This window comes from Pristiophorus japonicus, chromosome 8, assembly GCF_044704955.1.
Source record: "Pristiophorus japonicus isolate sPriJap1 chromosome 8, sPriJap1.hap1, whole genome shotgun sequence".
NCBI classification, from domain to species: Eukaryota; Metazoa; Chordata; class Chondrichthyes; family Pristiophoridae; genus Pristiophorus; species Pristiophorus japonicus.
Window position 1 is genome coordinate 47513681 of NC_091984.1, and position 18823 is coordinate 47532503.

Here is an 18823-nt window from a genome sequence, read left to right on the forward strand (position 1 = left end):
TGTCAGACCTCTGCTCACAGTTGCTTTGCAGCTTATGTGGTGTAAGGGATGCAGTTAGCTGGTCACATTTGCAATCTCACCTTAGGGAGAACCAGAGAATTGCTGTGATTGGTTTGTCACCATAATAAATCCTGACTAGTCCACCCTTTAAATGTATCCTTTCTTTTGGTGATTTTGGCAGTAGAATCACCAACATTTGTAATTATATCAATAAATGAATTTCAGGTTTTTTAATATATGAATGGAAGGAATGTGGACTAACTGGATTCAAGATTTAATTGCACAACCATTAAAAAAAATGATATTATATATATTAATACATAATATTTGTGTACCCTGATGACACTGCACAGTATTAGAATGCAGGTTAGGCTGATCTCAACTATGCTTTCATTGCGAAGCAGCATTTGGAGGAAGAAGTGCTTCACGAGACATCTCGGTGGATAAGTTTTGTTAGGTCTAGAGTCCAAATGTCGAGCTGTAATGGTGAATCTATATAAAACCATGGTAAAACCTCAGTTGGAGTAATGTATAATGTATGCAGTTTTGGGCTTCACACTAGGAAGAATATTGAGACAATAGAGAGGTTACAGCACAGATTCACTAGGATGCTGCCTGCTTTGGGGAAATATAAATACAAAGAAACACTTGAAAAATTGGGGCTCTTTTCATTGGAAGAAAAGAGATTAAGGGGTGGTTTGATAGAGGTGGTTAAAAATATGACGGGTGGGACATAATTGACCAACACAGATGGCTTCCAGTGATTGAGGGGTCCAGAAGAAGGGCACATAGATATAACATTAAATGTAAGGACAGAGTGCTGGAGAAACCATTCCACACCGAGGATTGTGAGGCTGTGGAAGGCACTTTCTGAATTAACGATTGACACAGGAACGATGTCAGTTTTTCAGAATAGATTGGATAGGTGGTTGAAAGGGGAATAAATGAAAACTGGAAAAAGCAGGTATATCGGATTAGGAATACTACTCATGATGGAAAAACACCAAAACAGACTGGTTGGGCCAAACGGCCTGTTTCTGTTTTGGAATTCTATGGAATTCGATGTAAAAAAAATCTGGTAGTTAGTAACATATGTGGACTGAAGTCTTAGAAGGTTAGGAGATGTCCACGTTGCTATAATTGCTGGAGCAATCATGGAAAAATAGTTTTGTAAAGCACCAGAGTTTGGACTAGTAATGCAGTGAAAACAAAGTGGTGACACTGCACAGCTGTGGTGAAGCAGATATAGTATCCTCTTCAGTTCAGATGTGCGTAAGTAGGTTAAAATGACAGAGTTTATCGAACTGTCATTCTTGCACCTGGGCTTGCTTAGAAACATCTCTCTAGAGTGACTCATTTTCCCCCAACCCCTGCCCCTCAAGAATTTGCTTTACTGAAGCTTTCCTGTTCTTAAATTATCTTTTATTGCAATGGCTTACTTTATGGTTGCCTGATTTATGGTATATTTTATCTATTCAGTGATGTGTTTGTTTTTCAGCTGTGCGTGGACTATATCAGCAGTACTCTGACGGTAGAATCTGCCTGTGAAGCATTGCAGGTAAGTCCTGAACAGTCTACCTTTCTACTTGCATTGAAATATGTTTCCTTTGTTGGTTATCAGAGGCCGGAAGTTAAATTTGCATTTCTATTAAGCCAGTGCCTGGTAGTAACATCAGGTAAGTCATTGTCCAATGCTGTATGTAGGACCCCGATTGCCAAGTCGAGTTACAAATGAGTGGAGCGTGTGCGACATGCATTCCGCCCATTTGTACCGGGCGGTGAACAGCAAGTAATTAGGAAGTTAAATGGAATGTTGGCTTTTATTGCAAGGGGGATGGAGTATAAAAGTAAGGAAGTCATGCTACAACTGTACAGGGCGTTTGTGAGACCACACCTGGAATACCGAGAACAGTATTGGTCTCCTTATTTAAGGAGGGATATACTTGCATTGGAGGCAGTTCAGAGAAGGTTCACGAGGTTGATTCCTGAGATGAAGGGGTTGTCATATGAAGATAGGTTGAGCAGGTTGGGCCTGTACTCATTGGAGTTCAGAAGAATGAGGTGATCTTATTAAAACGTATAAGATTCTGAGGGGGCTTGACAGGGTAGATGCAGAGAGAATGTTTCTGCTCGCGGGGGAATCTAGAACTAGGGAGCATAGTTTCAGAATAAGGGGTCGCCCATTTAAAAGAGAGATGAGGAGGAATTTCTTCTCTTGAGGGTTGTAAATCTATGGAATTCTCTGCCCCAGAGAGCTGTGGAGTTTGGGTCATGGAATAATTTTAAGGTGGAGATTTTTGAACGATAAGGGAGTCAAGGGTTACAGGGAGTGGGCGGGGAAGTCAAGATCAGATTAGCCATGATCTTATTGAATGGCGGAGCAGGCTCGAGGGGCCAAATGGCCTACTCCTGCTCCTATTGCTTATGTTAACAGCCTAACCATGGGAAGCCACTCACAAAACAGCCCAGGAAGTATCTAATTCTTTTGGATTATGCCGGTCAGAGTAAGAATGCTCCTCCTGGGCCCACAAAAAAACCCTGGGTCATTGCCGGCCCGTCCGAGGTCCTCCCCGGAACGCCTTATCCCCCAGAACTCTTTCTGTTAACTGGCTCAATGTAGGAGCCGGTCAATTTTCCGCCCTCTAAGTGATAGAAATGAGGCCTTGGCCTTTAAGTGGGTTGCGCCTCTTGCCCATTCGCTACCGGTAGTTAAAATCGGCCCTATTGATATCCTGTCTTTTAAAATTTTACTTTTTTTTAATAAAGTGTTACTTTTTTTGTTTTTACATTTTTTGCACTTTTTGCTCCAATTCCTTCTGTAGACTTCCTGTATTTTCAAATAATTTTCTAAAAAGAAACCCATCGAAAAATCTTAAAACTTTATATTTTGCTAAAGAGTATAGATATAGAATAGTTATAGCTGGTTAGAACTGAGAGCCCTCATTTTTGAATTGAAGCTTATACATTGCAAATTGACAGCGTTGGTGATACCTAGTGGCATTCCCATAAAACTACTGTTTAGATTCGGAATTTAAAATGTGGGGGGGTCCAAATAGTGCAGTGTAGCAATTAAAATGTTGGAACAGGTACTACTCCTTTTCCGATGTTCCTAAATATTCTCCTTGAGTGAGGTACCAAAAGGCTGATGGCAATGATGGAACTGTTCTCTAGCGAGAGAAAATTGTAGGGGAGGCTGAAGAAATATTTTCATAATATTTTGGCCTAGAAATAGTAGCCTTTGATCACAGACAGGAAGCATTTTTTCCTTTGTATAATGTTTCCTTGGTCATCAAGATGTACTGTACGTTTAATATAAATTGCCCTTGCAGAGTTCCATGACCTTAGGAATTAACACTTGCTGTAAAGGGCTTAAATATAGTCATCTGCTTCAATACCACACTTTGGAAAAGCAGATATAAGAACATAAGAAATAAGAGCAGGAGTAGGCCTTTTGGTCCCTCTATAAGATCATGGCTGATCTTCTACCTCAACTCCACTTTCCTGCACTATCCCCATATCCCTTGATTCCCTTAATATTCAAAAATCTAAACTCAGAAAGGCAGATTGCAATAACAGATATATTTCCAGTTGTATAGAGATGTGAAAGACAAATCAAAATGTTTTCTTAATGGTGCGAGATTAGGAGCTGTGCCAGGGTAATGGGATTTGTAATGTCCATGTGCACAGATCTCTGAAAGATGGTGCACAGGTACAGAAAGTAACCAAAAAGGATGTGCTAGAAATACTCATCAGATCAGGCAGCATCTGTGGAGAGAGAAACCGAGTTATCGTTTCAGGTCGATGACCTTTCGGCAGTTGCTGCCTGACCTGCTGAGTATTTCTAGCATTTTCTGTTTTTAATTCCAGCATCCGCAGCATTTTGCTTTTGTAATCAAAAAAGGTAATGGGTTAAATTATGAGGACAGATTGCATTAACTTGGTTTTTATTCTTTCGAGTCTATAAGGTTGAAGAGTGATCGAATTGAGGTGTCCAAACGATAAAGGGATTCAATAGGGTAATTACAGGGAAACTATTTCCTCTGGTGGGAATTCCTGAACAAGCAGTCATAGAACTAGGCCAGCTCGGAGTGAAATCAGGAAGTATTTTTCTCACGCAAAGGAAAAGAAAGTGTTCCATTTATAGAGCGCCTTTCACGACTTCAAGTCGTTCCAAAGTGCTTTACAGCCAAAAGTACCTTTTGAAGTGTGGTCACTGTCATAATGTGGTAGCCAATTTGCGCACAGCAGTGTGTCACACAAACAGCAATGTGATAATGACCAGATAATCTCTTGTAGTGATTTTAATTGAGGCATAAATATTGGCCGGAACACTGGGGATAACTACCCTGCTCTTCTTTGAAATAGTACCATAGGATCTTTTATGTCCACCTGAGACAGCAGGTTTTACATCTCAGCCGGAAGACGGCACCTCCGAAAGTGCGGCGCGCCCTCAGTGCAGCACTGGAGTGTCAACCTAGATTTTTGTACTCCAGTCTCTGGAGTGGGATTTGAACCAACAACCATTCTGATTCTGAGGCGAGGGTGCTACCATCTGAGCTACGGCTGACACTGGTAGTGGAAATCTGTAATTCTCTCCCCAAAAGGCTGTGAATGCTGGGTCAATTCAAATGTTCAAGACTGAGATTGATTGATTTTTGTTAGTTAGTTAAGAATATCAAAGGATATGGAGCTAAGGCGGGTAAATGAAGTTGAGATGTTAATTAGACCAGCCATGATCCAATTGAATGGCTCGAGGGGCTGAATGGCCGATATGTCTTATGTTCCTATGTTCATTGCCTGTTCGATTATCTCGTACATCAAGATTGGAATATAATGTGGAGAAATGTGAAGTTCACCCACTTTGGTAGGAAAAATAGAAAAGCAGAGTATTTTTTAAATGGTGAGAGATTGGGAAATGTTGGTGTTCAGAGGGACCTGGGTGTCCTTGTACAAGAATCACTGAAAGTGAACATGCAGGTACAGCAAGCAATTAAGAACGCAAATGGTATGTTGGCCTTTATTACGAGGATTTGAGTATAAGAATAAAGGGGGCCGAAACTGCCCTCCGCCCGAAACGGGGCAAACCTACCAATTTCGAAGGGTTTTGTCTGCCCCAATGCATGGGGCGGACAATCCGGAGAAATTCATGTCTTTGTGGGGTTTTTTTGAACGGGACGGAAGTGGTCTCATCATTGGGACTGAAGTGCTGTCGGTCGGAGTAGCCGTCACGAGCGGGGCGGAAGTGGGGGCGGGTTGGAGTGGCCGATGCTCCCAAGTCATCAGCGCCACGCTGATGACGTCATCGCACTGGCGTGTCACACCATCCCTCCCCTTCAGTTAAAGGGGAGGGCTGCTGTGAACTCTTCAGCCACTTTAGTGGCAAACACTGGGCCACCAGGGAGGGTTTCGGCCGGGCCAGCAGCCTGGCACCCAAGAGAGGGTGCCAAGCTACCTGTTGGCACCCAGCCGAACCCGGGTGCATAATTTTCAGTCCGACCGAGCAGTCGGCTGACAAAAAATAAAATCGGCAGCAGCGCCACCTCCCCTTTAAGGGCGGCCGTGCCACTAAGCCACAGAAAGGGTACCGACAGCAAAAGCTGTCAGTGGGACTGACCGGCGGTGGCACCACCCCCGCGGGGCAATTTCAGAAAGGGGGCTGCTGCCAGTCGGTAAGGGGTCGGCCTGTGCACGGTGCGGCAGGAAAACGGGTCGGGCGGTCCCCTACACCGCTCCAAAACTAAAGGAGGGCAATATCCAAAATGGCGGCCCCTACGCCGCGACTCCGCGGCAAGTTCGCACTGACCCGTGGCCGCTGCTTTCAGATAGCCACGGACCTTATAGAAAGGGGCAATTTCGGCCTCAACGTGTCCAATTATACAGGGCCCTGATGGGACCACACCTCGGGTATTGTGTACAGTTTAGTCTTCCTACCTAAGGAAGGATAGACTTGTCATAGAGTTTGGAAGGTAGCAAATGTAACCATGCTATTCAAGAAAGGAGGGAGAGAGCAAACAAGGAACTGCAGGCCAGTTAGCCTGACGTCAGTTGTGGGGAAAATGCTGGAAATCAATATTAAGGGAGTGGTAATAGAGAACTTAGAAAATCAGAACATGATTAGGCAGAGTCAACACGGCTTAATGAAAGGCAAATCGTGTTTAACAAATTGATTGGAGTTTTTGAGGATGTAACACGCAAGGTAGATAACGGGGAGCCAGTGGATGTAGTATATTTGGATTTCCAAAAGGCATTTGATAAGTTGTTAGACAAGATAAGGGCTCATGGGGTTGGTGGTAATATATTTGCATTGATAGAGGATTGGTTAACGAACAGAAAAGAGAGTTAGGATAAATTGGTCATTTTTAGGTTGCCGGGCTGTAACTAGTGGGGTGCTGCAAGCATCAGTGCTGGGGTCTCAGCTAGTTACAATCTATTTTAATGACTTAGATGAAAGGACTGAGTGTAATGTATCCAAGAATACTGATGATACAAAGCTAGATGGGAAAGTACATTTTAAGGAGGACACAAAGAGCCTACGAATAGATTTAGACAGGTTAAGTGATGGGCAATAAGGTGGCAGATGGAGTATAATGTGGGGAAATGTGAGGTTATTCACTTTGGTAGGAAGAATAGAAAAACAGAATAATTTTTAAATGGCGAGAAACTATTACATTTTGGCGTTCAGAGAGATTTAGGTGTCTTCGTACAGGTAACACAGAACGTTAGCATGCAGGTACAGCAAGCCAGTAGGAAGGCAAATGGCATGTTGGCCTTTAGTGCAAGGAGGTTGGAGTACAAGAGTAAAGGAAGTCTTGCTACAATTGTACTAGGATTTGGTGAGACCACACCTGGCGTACTGTGCACAGCTTTGGTCTCCATATCTAAGGAGGGATATACTTTCCTTAGCAACGGTGCAACAAAGGTTTACTGGACTGATTCCTGGGACGAGAGGGTTGTCCTATGAGTTTGGAAGAATGAGAGGTGATCTAATTGAAACATATAAAATTTTGAGGGGATTAACAGGTTGTTTTCCCTGGCTGGAGAGTCTAGATCTAGGGGGCATAGTCTCAGGATAAGGGGTCAGCCATTTAAGATTGAGATGAGGAGGAATTTCTTCACTCAGAGGGCTGTGAATCTTTGGAATTCTCTACCCCAAAGGGCTACAGATGCTGAATCATTAAGTATAGTCAGGGTTGAGATAGATAGATTTTTGTATTCTCGGGGAATCAAAGGGATTTGGAGATCGGGCAGTTGAGGCCAGAGATCAGCCATGATCTTATTGAATGATGGGGCAGGCTCGCAGAGCCATATGGTCCACTCCTGCTTCTTATGTCCTTGTGGCAGGCAGCCCCTGTGGATTGCCATCAGTCTTGTGTATGGTGGGCCCTCAATGTCTTCATGAGGGCTAGAATGCGAGTGAGCTCCTTCCTGCACCATCCTATCCCACTGCTCTTACTCCTGCGCACTCGCGCAGTGCCTCTCCACGTGCAGTACACTCTAGGCTATCCTCTGAGTTACGTGTGGTGCCAGTCTCCGAACTGCTCCCGCTGTGCACCGCTGCACTCTTTGTCTTCTGCCACCTGAGGGCTGATTGGAGCATCTGGAGTTGAAATAGAAAAAAAGGGACAAGAGTTAGTATTTAGTGGCATGGCTAAGCAGAAACAGATGGTTGGCTTCTGAAAGCGGCAGCAATTCGTCATGAATCATGTGTAAGCATGATATTTAAGTGAGACGGGAAGGAAAGATGGTTTAAAACCCTACAATACTTCTCCAGCCTCAACAGCAGCCACACTCCTGAAGCCCACCTCCTGCCAACGATGTCCATCACCTGCTCTTCAAGTGGGGCTAGCTGTTTATAATGTATTTGAGGGTGAGAAGAACTGACCGGGAGGGATCCCTATTCAGTTGTAAGTTCCTGAGGAAGAGTGTTTGACGATCAGGCTCTCAAATCTAGCACCAAGCTTATGGTCTACAGGGCTGTAGTGATACTCGCCCTCCTGTATGGCTCAGAGACGTGGACCATATACAGTAGACTCCTCAAATCGCTGGAGAACTACCACCAATGATGCCTCCGCAAGATCCTGCAAATCCCCAGGGAGGACAGATGCACCAACATCAGTGTTCTCGATCAGGCCAACATCGAAGCACTGACCACACTCGACTAGCTCCGCTGGGCGGGCCACATTGTCTACATGCCGGACACAAGACTCCCAAAGCAAGCGCTCTACTCGGAACTCCTACACGGCAATCGAGTCCCAGGTGGGCAGAGGAAACGTTTCAAGGACATCCTCAAAGCCTCCTTGATAAAGTGCAACATCCCTACTGATGCCTGGAAGTCCCTGGCCAAAGACCACACTAAGTGGAGGAAGAGCATCCGGGAGGGCACTGAGCACCTCGAGTCTCGTCGCCGAGTGCATGCAAAAAACAAGCGCAGGCAGTGGAAGGAGAGTGCAGCAACCCAGGCTCCCCATCCACCCTTTCCTCCAACGACTGTCTGTCCCACCTGCGACAGAGACTGTAATTCCCGAATTGGACTGTTCAGTCACTTGAGAACTCATTTTTGGAGTGGAAGCAAGTCTTCCTCGATTTTGAGGGACTGCCTATAATGATGATGAAGTTCCTGATCTTAGCTATGATCACAAAAATCTTCACATTCAAAGTAAACCCTTGCCCATCACCCAAATGTTTTAGGGCACTAAGTGCATAGATGAATTGTGTCAAAAAGGCCTTTTGTGCAGATGGTTTCAGCTGGCCAGAATTCTAAAGCACAAATTTGAGAGCATCTTAAATTGACCAATTTGCTCAAGATAAAAATTGTGCTTGTGGCTTTAAACTCTGTCTTCTGCTGTTTCCTTCCCCTTATGTTCCTGGGCCTGCCTGGGTGCAAATAACCAATTACTGGAGGAACTAGTCCTGGTGACACCCAACAATATTCACATTGGATGACCTTGGGATATCTGACAGGTCAGCATCTATCTTCATTGTTGGGCAGAAGTCCTGCCCTGGCGTACTTCTGACAGCAGAGTGGGGACATCGGAATTTAAGGGCCACAGACTTTATGATGTGAATTGTACCCTAACTCCTAATCAGGACTTTTTCAGAGGGGACTAGATGGTGATGATTTTTCCAAATGTTCGACCTGCTTGAAAAATACTTTTATTATTACAAACACCTTGTAAATGACTGTTAATGAAATTACCACAGTTTATAAAACACCCAACCACTTATCCCTATTGAGAGTGTCCGTCATACATAAATTGTCAAAAGTGTTATGGAAAAAAGGGCATTCTGTTTCTTTCTGACTTTAGAACCACCCGATAATCTTTGACTGGGGCTATCTTAGAATTTGAGCTAAGCCAGTTAAAAGCAAATCTAGGAAAGACTTCTCCACACAACGGGTGTCAGTTCCCAGGTACAGAGCCATTAGCGCCCTATTATTGCCCCCCCCCCCCCCCACAAGAGGTGCTAACGCAGGGCGCAAAGGAGGCCAATTTCTAGCCCTAAGAGTATTAAGGAATATAGAGAAACGGCAAGAATTGGGATTAAAAAGACAGCTGTCATAACTAACAAAAATGGCAGAACAGGCTTGATGGGCCAAATGGCCTATTTTTACTTTGTTCCCACAACAAACAGAATGTTTTTTAAACGTATTCACTGGTCACATTTATTGTCCATCTCTAGTTGCCCTGGGTAGGTGCTGGTTCTCATTCTTGAATCACTGCAGGGCGTGTGATGGTTCTCCAGTGATGGTGTTAGGAGTTCCAGGATTTTGACACACAATGATGAAGTCAGGGTGGTGTTTGACTTGAAATGGAACTTCAATGTTCTAATGTTCTTGCTGCTCTTGGCCTTCTCTGTGGTAGAGGTTCCAGGGCTGGGAGAATACTGTTAATGTAAGTTTGGTAAGTTCTTGCAGCACATCCTATAGATAGTAGCTACTGTGGCCACAGTGGGAGTGAGTGCATAGTACCGCTCACTGGACTGTTTTGACTTGGATAGTGTAATGTCTGTAAGCTTGTAATGTTTGTAGCTCCACACTGTCGATGTGGACGTATTGTGTACTGCAAGTGCAGGGTTAATAATAAACAGAACCAGGCAGATTCCGAAGGCTTCCGAGAGAGTTGCCTGCCATGTTGGGAGCTGTGTGTGCTTGTGCTCTGTGAAGATACCACATTTGGCAGCGAGATGGGATTTTTCCGATGATTTAAAGCTTAAATTTTGTTGAAGGATTCAGCCAGCCGACAGAGAGACTTTGGAAGTTTCTGACTTTGGAAAAAGTTACAAAATCCGAGGTAAAATACAGCACACGGTGTGAACAGCTAGAGATTAAAATGGCAGGTATAATCGGACATTTGGGGGAATAGAGACACAACCGGGAACATTTTAAAACATATGTGGATCGGCTAGAAATGTATTTCACTGCAAATAACATAATCGAAGTTCCAGACAATGCAGTCCAGAACCGGGCTGTGTTGGAGGCATGTTCGGCATTGTATGACACCCTTGGAAATCTGCTTGTGCCTGACAAGCCAAAAGACACAGCGCTTAAAGAGATTTTAACGAAGCTGGAGCAGCACTATAACCCCAAACCGATACAAATTGCTGAAGCTATCGTTTTGGGATTCAGAATCAAAAGTCTGATGAAAGTATCAGTGATTACATCATAGCATTAAAAAAGCTATTGATGCACTGTAATTTTGGAAACTTTCAAAATCGAGCATTACAGGATCGGTTTGTTGTGGGGTGAAAAATGATGCGATCAGAAGGAAGTTATTGACGACGGATGACTTGATATAGAGGTAGAGTAAAAGAGAGAAGTATGAAGTTAAACCAGAAGGTGAGAGTGAAGAACCATCACCATAAATGGTTAAAGTGGTTACCAGGAAGAGTAGTGAAGATATTTGGTAAAGGTGTTTGATAATGGACAGGTTAGGTTTGTTCATATTGATCATATTTTACCTACAGACATGGAAGGATTTGAAGGTGGGAATGATTCAATTATTTCTGGCTCATCAGATAGTTTTGATACACCAGTAGCAAATCCTAAATCCAATGTACTGGAAACAAATCCAGGAGAGAATCAGAATGAAAGTCTGAGTCCGAGTCAGGAAATCAAAGAGCCTGAAGTTAGAGGGAGTTCAAATGAAAATCAAGGAAATTCCGTGGAGGAAAACGTTCCTCAGGATGAGCCTCGAATGACTGTGAAATAGACACCATGTTTGGAAGGTTCTGTTCGAGAGCGAAGGTATCCTCTTCGAAACAGAAAACAAGTGGTAAAGTTAAATTTGTAAGTATGGGAAAAAAAAAGTTTATATCCTGTGTTATGTATAAACATGAAAGTTATGTATGATGTTTGTTATGATGGCTTCTTCATTAAGGAGGGAGAAGTGTAATGTCTGCAAGCTTGTAATGTTTGTAGCTCCACACTGTGGATGTGGACGTATTGTGTACTGCAAGTGCAGTGTTAATAATAAACAGAACCAGGCAGATTTCCGGAGGCTTCCAAGAGAGCTGCCTGCCATGTTGGAAGCTGTATGTGCTTGTGCTCTGTGAAGATATCACAGATAGTGTTGATATTCTTGAGCGTTGTTGCAGCTACACCCATCCAGGTGAATAGTGAGTATTCCAGCACATCTTGACTAGACTTGTAAATGTTGGAAAGGCTTTGAGGGGGTCAGGAGATGAGCAAATCTATTAGAGTACCCAGCCTCTGTCCTGTTCCTGTAGCCACACTGTTAACATGGCTGTTTCAGTTAAGTTTTTGGTCAGTGTTGAACCCCTAATATCTTGATGGGGGAACAATTGTGTTGCAGTTCAAGGCCGGGGAGAGTTTTTTAGCTTTTTTTTTTGTTGGAGCTGGTTATTGCTTAGCCCTTGTGTGGTGTGGATGTTACCTGCCATTTGTCATCTCAAGCCTAGATTGCTGTCCAAGTCCTGTTGAAGGCTAGCATGGGCTGCTCCATTATCAGAAGAGTTGTGAATGGAGTAATCGTGTATTTTCCTGATGTTGAGATAGGAGCCAAAGTACTCTTTTACATCAGTAGCAGACTACAGTCTGATGAAAGGTCATTGACCTGAAACGTTAACTCTGTTCCTCTCTTCACAAATACTGCCTGACCTGCTGAATGTTTTCAGCATTTTCTGTTTTTATTATAGCAGATTACAGTAGCTGATTACAGAGTGGCATTGGCACAGTGGTATTGGCACTCTGTGCCGATTACAGAGTGGCATCTGGGTGCAAATTCCCCTGTGCGCCTTCTCGCCTAGGTTGTGACGTCGCGTGTAAACCAAAGATGAAAAGGAAAATGATATAAAACAACAAAGGAAATTATATAAAATAGCATGCAAAGAAAAAAAGGTGAACTGGTTCATATTTGCACCCCCCAGTTAAAAAAATATATTTGCAGGTGGGAGCCTTTGGGGGTAATGTTATCGCTCCTCGGGTGAGTGAAGCGGGTAGTGGGTTAAACATTTTTTTAAAGGCTAATGGTGCTACTTGTGATTTCTTCTAGCATATAAGAGAACAAACAAGCAATTTCTATACTCTTTATAAATTGTATAGAAAGAGTGCCTTACATTGAAAGTGCTTCTTCCCCTTCCTCCAATAGTATTCCCCTTTCAAGAAAAATAAAAACAATCCTTCATAGAATCAATCTATTAAACATTTTTCACAATAGATGTTAATGCTAAGAGGCTACAGTTTGTGTAATTACTGCCCTTTGCATGTCTTGGGTTTCAGTATAATGTATACAGCCAGTGTGGAATTTGGAATTGAGTTGGTAAATTTCCACCCTAATCCAGTTGGGTTTCCAAGTTTTTATACTAGTGGTTTACACATTGGCTTTTTACTGGGCTATAGGTGGTAGACTAAAAAGAGAAAGAAAGACTTGCATTTATATAGTGCCTTTCACAACCACTGGACGTCTCAAAGCGCTTTACAGCCAATGAAGTACTTTTGGAGTGTAGTCACTGTTGTAATGTGGGAAATGCGGCAGCCAATTTGCGCACAGCAAGCTCCCACAACAGTGTGATAATGACCAGATAATCTGTTTTTGTTATGATGATTGAGGGATAAATATTGGCCAGGGCACCAGGGGTAACTCCCCTGCTCTTCTTCAAAAGAGTGCCATTGGATCTTTTACGTCCACCTGAGAGGGCAGACGGGGCCTTGGTTTACCGTCTCATCTGAAAGCTGAAGAATGTATTTTGAACAGTGTCATCATGAGTCACTTTTCTAAAAAATTGGATTGGAGGATTTTGACCTTGGCTGTGCTGTTGTGAGGAGGTGGTGAGTGAAGGTCACCTGCTTTCTCAAAGGAGGGCGGGCGATTCATTCCAGGCCAGTGTTCTTCACTTTCTTGTGTGCAGCTTAGATTGTGATTGGCAGTAGGTCACTTGATTCCTTTCTAAGCTGGCACAGTGTATTGCTTTAGGAGATCCAAAAAAGGGGAAGAGAGAAAATATTTAATAAGAAAATGAAGGGGTAGAGTTTCCGCTCAGTTGCGCTATTTTTTTCAGTCTAATACCTGATATCAGCGTAACCCACGCAAAAGATTGAGGAATTTTAAGTGCAAATTACGTTCAGCACAAATCCAGTTTCCGCAATTTATTGCGTTCGTTTAAAAACACATCACACTAGAAGCCGGCCTCGCCCATAAAATGAGGGCCTCCAAATTGAATTAATCGCCATTGGGAATTTCCGCTAATTGTGCTTGTTTGCAGGCCTTTGAGAAGGCTCTAAAGATTAAGCTGATTCTTTTGGGCGCAAGGACACTTACTAGGCACGTTTTAAAAGCTTTTGAATGTAGTATTTAAAAAAATTTACTAAGGAACTGAATACTGAACCACAATATAACTAGCAAATGGTTCTGTATATTTAAAAATAAATCATGTCAGAATTTAAAATTGGATTATTCATGGGTAGAGAATTGACATTGTGATTAAAAATGCTTATTCTTTTTGCGATAAACCCATTTTAAGCTGTGTTAATCAAACTGCACCAAGTTACCACACTTAAATATATCAAGAAGTATTTTTTGAAGCAAAATTTATTTTAAAAAAATTATGTTTTAATATGTTGCCCGATTGCGCTGGTTCATGGCAGATTTTACATTTGGTGATATGCAGATAAGTTTGAGTGGAAACACAGGGGGAAAAAAAACACTTTTCATAATGAGCACAATTTTGGGTGCAATTTGTGCCGAGATCGCCGATTACGTCCAAAGTGGAAACTCTTGCCCTAAGTGTTTAAATAGTAACTGTTGATAATAGCGTCAAGGAAGTGACTGGAAAAAGTATCTGACTGTGTAAGTGACAGGTTGCTAAATTAACATCAACCATTAAACCAAGTGCTTCAGGGATTGTGTCACCTCAGCTGTGTGTGTATTCATACACATCCTTTACACTGTCTTCTTCTCTGCCACCTTTTGTCATCAGTACTTACTATTTGGAAAAAAGTCAGTAGAAGAAAGCTGGATGAAATAAAATCAAATTTACTTTTAATTCTTTCTGGCTATTTCCTTGCCCCCCTCCCCCCAAAAGGGTAATGGTATTGTGACGAACTCCATAAGTGAAGGAGTTAAGACAATTCAGAGAATTACACAAATATGCTTCGCCACAGACTGTAGATGGAAAATAAATGTGGTCAGAGTGGGTTGCTGATGCAAAGATTATTTTTGTGTGTGTTAGTCTTGTGTTGAGGTGAGGTTAACTTGATTACAAAATAAACTCGAATGTGTTATCTTCAGACATGTGGGCCTCAATTTTCCTCTCCAGTGTTGCAGTGTAGTAATGCTGTCTGTCCAAGTGCCCTAGTGCTGTACTGGACGAATTTTCCAGGGCCAGCTCAATTTAAATATTTTTGGTAAGCTTCTGGCTCTGTTGCTCTCTACTCTTGGGATCTTGCCGTAGGTTGGTTGGGGGAGTGGAATTGTAGCAAGACATCCTTACTCTTGTACTCCAACCCCCTTGCAATAAAGGCCAAAATGCCATTTGCCTTCCTAATTGCTTGCTGTACCTGCATGCTAACCTTTGTCTTTCCTTCACGAGGACACCTAAATTTAATAGTTTCTCACCATTTAAAAAAATATTTTGTTTTTCTATTCTCTCTCCCAAAGTGAATAACCTCACATTTCCCCACATTATACTCCATCTGCCATCTTATTGTCCATTCGCTTAACCTGTCTATATCCCTTTGCAGGCTCTTTGTGTCCTCCTCACAGCTTACTTTCCCAACTAGACATTTAGAAAATCATAATGCAGTCAAGAAGAGTTAGCATGGTTTTATGAAAGGGAAATCATGTTTGACAAATTTGCTGGAGTTCTTTGAGGATGTGACAAGCAGGTTGGATAAAGGGGAACCAGTAGATATCGTATATTTGGATTTCCAGAAGGCATTCGATAAAGTGCCACATAAAAGGTTATTGCTCAAGATAAGAGCTCACAGATTTAAGGGTAATATATTAGCATGGATAGAGGATCGGATAACTAACAGAAAACAGAGAGTTGGGATAAATGGGTAATTTTCAGTGGGATGCCACAAGGATCAGTGCTGGGGCCTCAACTATTTACAATCTATATTAATGACTTGGATGAAGGGACCAAGTGTAATGTAGCCAAATTTGCTGATGATACAAAGTTAGGTAGGAAAGCAAGTTGTGAGGAGGATGCAAAGAATCTGCAAAGAGATATAGATAGGCTAAGTGAGTGGGCAAAAAATTGGCAGATGGAGTATAATGTGGGAAAAGTGAGGTTATCCACTTTGGTAGGAAAAATAAAAAAGCAAATTATTATTTAAATGGGGAGAGATTACAAAATGCTGCGGTACAGAGGGATCTGGGAGTCGTTGTACATGAAACACAAAAAGTTAGCATGTAGGTACAGCAAGTAATTAGGAAAACAAATGGAATGTTGGCCTTTCTTGCAAGGGGAATGGAGTATAAAAGTAAGGAAGTCCTGCTACAACTATAGGTGTTGATAAGACCACATCTGGAGTACTGCGTACAGTTTAAGTCTCCTTATTTAAGGAGGGATATACTTGCATTGGAGGCAGTTCAGAGAAAGTTCACGAGGTTGATTCCTGAGATGAAGGGGTTGTCATATAAAGAAAGGCTGGGCCTTTACTCATTGGAGTTTAGAAGATTGAGAGATCATCTTATTGAAGCATATAAGATTCTGAGGGGGCTTGACAGGGTGGAGAGGATGTTTCCACTCATGGGGGAGTCTACAACTAGGGGCCATAGAATAAGGGATCGCCCATTTAAAATGGAAATGAGGAATTTCTTTTCTCAGAGGGTTGTGAATCTTTGGAATTCTCTACCCCATTGAATATATTTAAGGTGGAGATAGACAGATTTTTGAAAGATAAGGGAGTCAAGGGTTATGGGGAGAGGGCAAGGAAGTAGAGTTGAGGCCAAGATCAGATCGGCCATGATCTTGTTAAATGGCAGAGCAGGCTCGAGGGGCCACATGGCCTACTATTTCTTATGTTATGTTCTGGTTTTGTATTGTCAAGAAACATAGATACATTGCTTTCAGTCCTTTCAGCTAAGTCATTAATATAGATTGTGAATAGCTGAGATCCAAGCCCTGATGCTTGCGGCACCCCCATTAGTTACAGCCTGCCAACCTGAAAATTACCCGTTTATCCCTACCTTCTGTTTTCTGTCCTTTAACCAATCCTCGATTCAAGCTAATATATTGCTCCCATCCCTATGTACCCATATCTTGTCTAGCAACCTTTTATGTGGCACCTTATCGAATGCCTTTTGGAAATCCAAATATACTACACCCACTGGTTCCCCTTTATCTACCCTGCTAGTTACATCTTCAAAAAATTTGAAAAAATGTGTTAAATGCGATTTCCCTTTCATAAAACCATGTTGACTCTGCCTAATCATATTATTAATTTCTAAGTTCTCTGTTACCACTTCCTTAATAATGGATTCCAGCATTTTTCCGACGACTGATATCAACCAACTGGCCTGTAGTTTCCTGTTTTCTCTCCCTCCTTTCTTGAATAGCGTGGTTATATTTGTTACCTTGTAATCCGCTGGGAGCATTCTAGATTCTAGGGAATTTTGGAAGATCACAAGCACTGCATCCACTAACACTGCAGCCACCTCTTTTAGAACCCTAGGATATAGGCCATCAGGTCCAGGGGATTTGTTGGCTTTTAATTCCATTAGTTTCTCAAATACTTTTTCTTTATTGATATTAATTACTTTAAGTTCTTCACCCGTAATAGGACCTTGGTTCCCCACTATTTTTGATATGCGTTTTGTGTCATCTACTGTGAAGACAGATACAAAGGGGTGGGAATATGGCCACGCCTCTGTTGTGGCGTTAATTCAGGCGGAGCGGTAAATTATGCACTGGGAAATATTTTGCGTCTTCAGCCACAAAATTCACCAGCTGGGCCCTGACCGTGGACTAGAGCGCTAAGGGAGGCGTTCCACACCTCTTTTAGGGGGCTAGGCCAACTGAGCAACTGAAAATCCCGAGCTAAACAGCCGGCCCCGGAGCACCCTAAGAGAGGCTTCCGTGGAAAAACAAAAACCTAAAAAAAAGGCCACCAAAAACATGCCGAATGCATTACTGATGCCACATCAACATAAATCGCAAAAATAAGAAAAAAACAATCACACTTACCTCGGGTCGACATTACTCAACTCACTGCGGCCGGTACAGCTGGGACTGCCAGCTTTCACAGGCGGTCCCACTGGGGCGTGCAAACCAAATATCGAGACGGTGTCACAACCAGGGGCGTTGCACACCTGCCTGCCTCTCCCGGGCCGTACTGCTCTGCACCGAATGTCCCAGCGGGGCACTGGAAGCTGTCCGCCCGCTCTGAAATGCCTTCCGCTGCCATTACCGTCCCTCCGGGACAAAGAGGCAGCAACAAGCCGAAAATCCAGCCCAAAATATCTGTCTTCAAAATAGTGCTGTGGGATCTTTTACATCCAGCAGAGAGGGCAGACGGGGCTTCGGCTTAACGTCTCATCCAAAATCAGCAGCTCACTCAGTACTGCGCTAGAGTACCAGCCTAGATTTTTGTGCCTCTGAAGTGGGCCTTGAACTCTCACAAGCTGCTGATTCAGAGGAGAGAGTGCTGCCACTGGGCCACGGCTGACACTTAAATATCTGAAACATTTTTGTCCACTATTTAAATTGGATTTGGAAGCACCTCTTGAATAGCAGATAAAACAGACTTTAAAAATAATTCTGGGAGGGTAAATGATGAAGATTGTTTTCATTGATTCGTGAACTGGTAACAGTAATACATTTAGAATTCTCATTTGAAAAACAAAGACAGGAGTTAGATTTTTTTTCACACAGTCTATTGTAACATGAAGTACTTTATCACAAGCGGTTCTTGAAACAGAGACTATAACATAATTGAGGAAGAAATTGGATGAATATTTTAAAGAATATGGGGACATGGCAGGGAAATGCAATTTGAGTGGCTCTTGCACTGGCACCAGTATGATGGGTCGAATGGCTTCCATTTACAATCCCTGTGAGGTATCGGCTACTTTCCCCTTTGCGAAGCACCTTTGTTTTGCTACATTAAAGGCATTGTTTAAGCGTAAGTGTCATTGTCATAATTGTCATCATCATTGATGCTGAGAACCATTCAGAGCAGTGCTGCACATGTCCAGGCTCTAATGATGGCAAGTCTTGCAGGAAGCTGGGACTCCCAATTTACATGGCCAATATAACCTCGTCTTCTGCTACACCAGGGGTAAATGGATAATTCAGCATGATATTGCAAAAAGGTTCTATTCTCCCATCTATTGGTAAGTAAAATCACCCAAAAGATAAATTA

The 18823-nt window shown here is 42.7% G+C and overlaps 1 protein-coding gene across 2 annotated transcripts in view; it reads left to right on the forward strand.

Moving 5' to 3' along the window:
• Positions 1-18823, forward strand: part of LOC139268508 (BTB/POZ domain-containing protein 19-like) — a 219879-nt gene that overhangs the window by 85864 nt on the left and 115192 nt on the right. For both annotated transcript variants that reach the window (XR_011594043.1, XM_070886750.1), the window contains exon 4: positions 1499-1558. Coding sequence is in view for 1 of the 2 variants with exons in the window: in XM_070886750.1 (XP_070742851.1) it covers positions 1499-1558 (60 nt within the window). In the remaining variant the exon portion in view is untranslated. The remainder of the gene's footprint in view (positions 1-1498; positions 1559-18823) is intronic.